The sequence below is a fragment of the Cucurbita moschata genome, unplaced genomic scaffold, assembly GCF_002738365.1.
Source record: "Cucurbita moschata cultivar Rifu unplaced genomic scaffold, Cmos_1.0 Cmo_Scf00022, whole genome shotgun sequence".
Lineage (NCBI taxonomy): Eukaryota > Viridiplantae > Streptophyta > Magnoliopsida > Cucurbitales > Cucurbitaceae > Cucurbita > Cucurbita moschata.
Window position 1 is genome coordinate 2175071 of NW_019268538.1, and position 6347 is coordinate 2181417.

Here is a 6347-nt window from a genome sequence, read left to right on the forward strand (position 1 = left end):
TAAAATGCTGAACCACCCACCATTACATTACAGGTGCTCCAACCAGGCCACCTGGTTCCTTTATCAGAAACCATTGCTTCCTGGTAATGTTGATGCATGTGTCTCATTGCAACACAGCCTCACACCACCTGCTGCTTCTCCCCTTCGCTTCACTTCTCCCAATGTCATTAAGCCCTCCGCTGTGCATGTGTCTGTGCCTTCAATCCAGTCCCCTGTTTATACCAAAGCTGTGGTTACTACTGTCCAACGGCCCATCCACCAGCTCTTTCCAAAGTTTGGGTTCATAGGAAGGCTTCATGATATCATTAATAGGCGGAGCAGAGTACTCGCCTTGGAGCTTCTTAGTGCTGACATGGATCCCAGTACGTCTTCTGAATTATTATTGCCTTATTTTATATTTGTAATCATGTTTGTTGAGGTTCGTTGGAATGTTATGTTAACTAATTAAGATGTGAGATCTCATATCGGTTGGAGAGGAGAACGAAGTTGTGAGATCTCACATCGGTTGGGGAGTAGAACGAAACACACTCTACAAGGGTGTGGAAACCTCTCCCTAGCCGATGTGTTTTAAAAACCTTGAGGGAAATCCCGAAAGGAAAAAACCAAAGAGGACAATATCTGCTAGTGGTGAGCCTAGGCCATTACAGAAGCATTCTTTATAAGGGTGTGGAAACCTCTCCCTGACAGGCGTACTTTAAAAATCTTGAGGGAAAACCCTTTTTACAAGGGTGTGGAAACATCTCTCTAACCGACGTGTTTTAAAAATCTTGAGGGGAAACCCTCTTTATAAGGGTGTGGAAACCTCTCCTTAATATACCTATTTTAAAAATCTTGAGGGGAAACCCTCTTTACAAGGGTGTGGAAACATCTCCCTAGCCGACGTGTTTTAAAAATCTTGAGAGGAAACCCTCTTTACAAGGGTGTGGAAACCTCTCCCTAATAGACGTGTTTTAAAAACTTTGAGGGAAAACCTAAAAGAGAACTTTCTTTATGAGGGTGTGGAAACCTCTCACTAACAGACGTGTTTTAAAAATCTTGAGGGAAAACCCAAAAGAGAAAGCTCTCAGAGAACAATATTTACTGGTGGTAGCCTCGGGAAGTATGTAAGAGACACTATCTTTCTCTTGGTATGATTTGGTTTTGAATGAACTTTTTTTTGTATTTAGCAACGGGATTAGAGAAGGGAAGAATGAAAGCGTATGAACAGAAAGTGAAGAGAGAGGACGATGAGATAATTTACGAGATAAGTTTCGTCATTCCAGCAGACTTTGGCCCAATTGGAGCGGTTTTGGTTGAGAATATGCATAAGAAAGAGGTGTTCCTTAAGGACATTGTGATCCATGGCATTCCAACTGGCCCTCTTCACTTCTCATGCAATTCTTGGATCACTTCTAAAGCTCAATGCAACGATAGGAGAATCTTCTTCACCACTAAGGTAATCTCTAAGCAAACACTTTCCTTTGCTTGGGTTCTTTCTTACAACTTTTAATGAGATCAAACTCTAACAATGGTTGATCATGTTAGTCATACTTGCCATCAAAAACACCAGACGGGCTAAAGAGACTCAGACTAGAAGAGCTTAGGATTTTGCAAGGCAATGGGTATGGAAAGCGCGAGAAGCAAGAAAGGATATACGATTATGATGTCTACAATGACCTAGGAAATCCAGACAAAGGCGACGAGTATAAAAGACCCGTGCTTGGTGGTAAACAACATCCTTATCCTCGACGCTGTAGGACTGGACGTCCACGCACTCAAACAGGTTTTCTTTTATTTGGTCTTTCACTGTTGAAAATTGTTGGGAGAGAGTCCCACATTAGCTAATTTAGGGAATGATCATGGATTTATAATTAAGAAATACATCTTTATTGGTATGAGGCTTTTTTGAGAAGCTCAAAGCAAAGTCAGGAGAGCTTATGCTCGAAGTAGACTATATCATACTATTGTGGAGAGTCGTAATTCCTAACAGATATGGATGATTCTAACCTACGTATGCTTGGAAAATCTGTAGATCCATCATCAGAAGTGAAAAGTCTGGAGTTTTATGTGCCTCGAGACGAAGCATTCTCAATACCAATGATACAAGAAAACCCATTAACAAAGGCACTTCATTCCATGTTGTCTGCCCTCCTACCAGCTTTGGACACCATCGGCACAGACAAACAGTGCAGTCTTTCTAAACACACTTGGAGGTTCAATTCTCTTCTTCCAACACTCATGGGTATCCTACTCTTAGATTCTTCTCAAACATCCAATAATGGTAAGAACTTTGAAGCATCGTGTAATTAAAATCTCTTAACAAATTAATTCAATGTAATTGATCTTCATCTTCTTCTTCATTGTTATTCAGGAGACAAATTCTTTTGGTTTAAAGACGAGGAATTTGCTAGACAGACACTTGCAGGGCTCAACCCTTATAGCATAAGGCTCGTCACGGTATAACAATAATTTTACAGTAATCCATGGATTTTGGGCTCAACCCTTGTAGCATAAAGCTTTAATGATTGAGAAATTGTGTCCAGGAATGGCCATTGGAGAGTAAGCTTGAGCCATCTATTTATGGTTCTCCTGAATCAGCAATCACTGATGAAATAGTCGAGCAACAAATCAAAGGATTCATGACAATTGATGAGGTGTGTGTTTGTATATGCTGAAGGATCAAAACGATTTATAATTCGTTTTGGGTCTAAAATTTTGAATGTTGTGGGGGTGCAGGCAGTGAAACAGAGGAAGCTATTTATACTAGACTATCACGATCTGTTCATACCATATGTAGCAAAGGTGCGAGAGCTTAAAGGAAGAACACTATACGGATCAAGGACATTATTTTTCTTGAACCCGGACAACACTTTAAGGCCACTGGCTATTGAGCTCAGTAGGCCACCAATTGACGACAAACCACAGTGGAAAGACGTTTTCACGCCATGTTGGGATGCCTATGGCCTCTGGCTTTGGAGGATTGCCAAAGCTCATGTTCTTGCCCATGACTCTGGTCATCACCAACTTGTTAGCCACTGGCTTAGAACTCATTGCTGTGTGGAACCTTACGTTATTGCTACACATAGACAACTAAGTGCAATGCATCCAATTTATAGACTTTTGCATCCCCATTTTCGACACACCATGGCAATCAATGCAGTTGCTCGCGAAACTCTTATCAATGTGGAAGGACTGGTTGAGAGCATTTTCTCACCAGGAAAATATTCTATGGAAATCAGTTCCGTGGTCTATGAGAAACAATGGCAATTCAACTTAGAAGCTTTACCTGCCGACTTAATTCACAGGTAAATCCTTTAAACAAATGTATTCTTCTTATACAACTTTTACTTAACCATTTGAATTAAAACAGGGGGTTGGCTGTTGAAGATCCAAATGCACCTCACGGATTAAAGTTGAGTATTGAAGACTACCCTTTTGCCAATGATGGCCTAATCCTTTGGGATGCTATCAAACAATGGGTAACAGAATATGTGAATCACTACTATCCAGACCCAAGTCTTGTCAATTCAGATGGAGAACTTCAAGCATGGTGGACAGAGATCAGAGAAGTAGGCCATGGAGATAAGAAGGACGAACCATGGTGGCCAATCCTCAACACTCCTAACGACCTCATTCATATTGTCACAACCATCATATGGGTTACTTCCGGCCACCACGCCGCAGTCAACTTCGGACAATATCCTTTTACGAGTTATTACCCAATTCGACCCAGTCTTACTCGACTCAACATACCCACAGAGGAACCCAACTCAACACTCCGGAAGTACTTCCTTGAAAATCCAGAAAACGTGTTTCTAGACACGTTTCCTACACAGATTCAAGCAAACATACTTCTGTTCATTCTGAATATATTGTCAAGTCATTCAAGAGATGAGGAGTATTTGGGAGCGGACATGGAACCAGCATGGGGTGATGAGCCTGTTATAAAGGAAGCATTTGAGAAGTTTAGCAGGAAACTGAAAAAATTGGAAGAGATCATTGATGAAAGGAATGGGAATCCCAAACTGAAAAACAGACATGGTGCTGGGGTGGGGCCTTATCAAATTTTGAAGCCATATTCAGAGCCCGGTGTGACGGCAAGAGGGGTTCCTTGTAGTGTTTCTATTTAAAAGCTAATCCAACCAAAAGGTGTTTGATTCATATTGTAGGCTAAAACCATGCCGCAGAGCTTCATATATTAACTAATGTATGCATGTTCTTAAGAAATAGATATGAATTGTGACAGTAACAGTATCAGGAACTACAATAAAAAGGGCTAAGAACTTTTAGTCCCACTTTTGGTATCAAAATTGGGCAGTAACAAAAATTGAAATGAGAAAAATCAGCATTAACAGAAACAGGACACCAGATATTACCATGTTTCACCCCACAAAAGGGACAGATGTTCCAATAATCAACCAAATATTTATCTGCATTCAACAACTGCTTCAGCAGCTCGACGTGGCTTGCTTTTTCGCCTGCTTCCATGATGCCGGAATCCATTAGACTTGACTTGGACAATGCTTGTTTGGGTACCCTTACAGCTTGCATCATTAACTAAACCCATTTTCTCCTTCATTGAAGAGTTCCTTTTCCTCTTCTTCCCAGTTTCTGCTGGATTTGGATTTTCAATCACTTTGCCAGGATCAGTCTTAGCTTGCTCATCTATGGCTTCTACTCTTCCAAGCTCTTCTTCCTTGATTTCATCTGTTTGTGCCTGTTCTGCACTTCCATTTTGCTTCTGCGACGAAATTTTCTCTTCCTCACCAATTGTTGAATCTTCAAGACTGGTTATGATGGATTTCTTTCCTTTCCCTCTTCCTCTACCCATAGTTCTAAAATTTTCAACAAAAACTCATGCATAAAAGCTTACTGCAACATGTAGAAAAACGAATAAAAGAGTGAAACTTCAAATAAAGATTACAACATAAGATCACCAACTATAGCGCTTTTCAAGTTAACAAATAAAGATTACAACATGAAACTTCAGTGGCGAAACTAAATCAAAAGTTATTTGCTTACAAATACAATGAACAATAGAAATCTACTGTCAAACTAAGGGCTTTTTCTTATTCAGGTTCAAGTTCAACTAAAAGAAAAGTAAAATACACTCAAGCTCGGTGATGCATATAAAGAAGTGTTGGGACATCAAATCAGACAAGTAATGAACTAAATATGTGACAAAACAAGTATTGCAACATGATTTTAGCTGTCCAAGAGGTGAAAAATTCTATATGTATCCTGTATACATTGAAACATTTATGTCCAGAATGCATAGGTTAAAGACGACCAAACCCCAACAAAGATCCGTAATGGTGGGTTGAGGTAACAAAAGTAACCTCAAACAATCTGTCAAGTCGAGAAGAGTAAGATCCGAAGCAGGGCAACAGAAAATATAAAAGTAATCAAACCCCACTGGAATCTCGGAGCTCGAGAGTCAAAAAAACGCAATAAAGAGAAAAAACAAAACAAATATGGGGGTAAATCGAGAGGAGAGAGTGAAGGAAACCTGTTATGAGCGAGAAGGTAGCAGCATGAAACGCATCTGGGAGATTTTCCGATGGAAGGAGGAAGGGAAATAAGATTAGAGGAAAGCAAAAGGTGAGAAAAATCAAGAGTGGAGAAGAAGTAAACGAAAAGGAAGAAGCAGAGAGGAAGATTCGGCAATGGCAATGGCAATGGCAATGGGCAAAGCACCAAAGGCACAGAAGCAGAAGCAGATGGCGATTTGGCAAAGCTGGGAAGCGTGTGGGATTGGAGTTGGGGAGTTGGGGAGTTGGGGGAGGGTGAAGCAAGAACAAAGCCAGGGATTTCTTGGTAAACGAGGACCCGGAAGACTGCAACCAAATTAATTGCTCACGCCGATGCTCACATTATTCCTCTTTATTACACTACCAATTACCAACTACGATTTTTATAATTTTACACTAATTAAATTATATTTTCATTATTTGTTACACTTTTATACTTATCAATATAATTCTATTTCTTAACTTCAATTATTCAACCCATCTAACCACTTCTATATTTTAATTCATATATTCATCCACGTATCTTTAAACTTAAAATAGAATCACGTGTGAACCGTGGGTAAAACAGTAAATACACATCCAATTTACCTAAACTGAAAAGTCGCCTAAGATTATAAGGCTTTGAATCATAGTTCTCATTCATTCATGTTGCATGTATTTACATTTTCTAACCACAACAGTGGCGTTACTTACGGGGTATTTTTTAAAATATTTCAGTATTGTGTAGTTGCATTTTATTTCGTAGATCTTAAGTTTGTCTATAGCATTATTTTACGTCTTTTATTTGATTTTATTTTGCTTTGAACATATTTCTTTTTTTTTTTTTTTTTTTAAGAC

The 6347-nt window shown here is 39.5% G+C and overlaps 2 protein-coding genes across 2 annotated transcripts; one reads left to right on the forward strand and one right to left on the reverse strand.

Moving 5' to 3' along the window:
* The first annotated feature begins 4 nt into the window (after positions 1-4).
* On the forward strand, positions 5-4123 carry LOC111459733 (linoleate 13S-lipoxygenase 2-1, chloroplastic-like). Its single transcript, XM_023102762.1, has 8 exons — positions 5-362; positions 1167-1435; positions 1525-1762; positions 2012-2260; positions 2351-2436; positions 2523-2633; positions 2716-3284; positions 3350-4123. The coding sequence occupies exons 1-8, from the start codon at positions 5-7 to the stop codon at positions 4107-4109; spliced, it is 2640 nt and encodes an 879-aa protein (XP_022958530.1). The 3' UTR covers positions 4110-4123.
* Positions 4124-4193: 70 nt separating this feature from the next.
* On the reverse strand, positions 4194-5831 carry LOC111459471. The gene is made up of 2 exons (XM_023102394.1): positions 5489-5831; positions 4194-4851 (listed from the first exon to the last, which is right to left on the reverse strand). Exon 2 carries the CDS (start codon positions 4808-4810, stop codon positions 4406-4408), a length of 405 nt encoding a protein of 134 aa, XP_022958162.1. The 5' UTR covers positions 4811-4851; positions 5489-5831; the 3' UTR covers positions 4194-4405.
* Between the last annotated feature and the right edge of the window lie 516 nt (positions 5832-6347).

What these genes read in the sequence shown, in the direction of transcription:
- LOC111459471 (XM_023102394.1), bottom strand. Translation starts at nt 4,810, where the DNA reads ATGGGTAGAGGAAGAGGGAAAGGAAAGAAATCCATCATAACCAGTCTT.
- LOC111459733 (XM_023102762.1), top strand. Translation starts at nt 5, where the DNA reads ATGCTGAACCACCCACCATTACATTACAGGTGCTCCAACCAGGCCACC. An exon ending in ATAGCATAAGGCTCGTCACG is followed by an intron (nt 2,437 to 2,522) that starts GTATAACAATAA and finishes AATTGTGTCCAG; the next exon opens with GAATGGCCATTGGAGAGTAA. An exon ending in GATTCATGACAATTGATGAG is followed by an intron (nt 2,634 to 2,715) that starts GTGTGTGTTTGT and finishes GTGGGGGTGCAG; the next exon opens with GCAGTGAAACAGAGGAAGCT.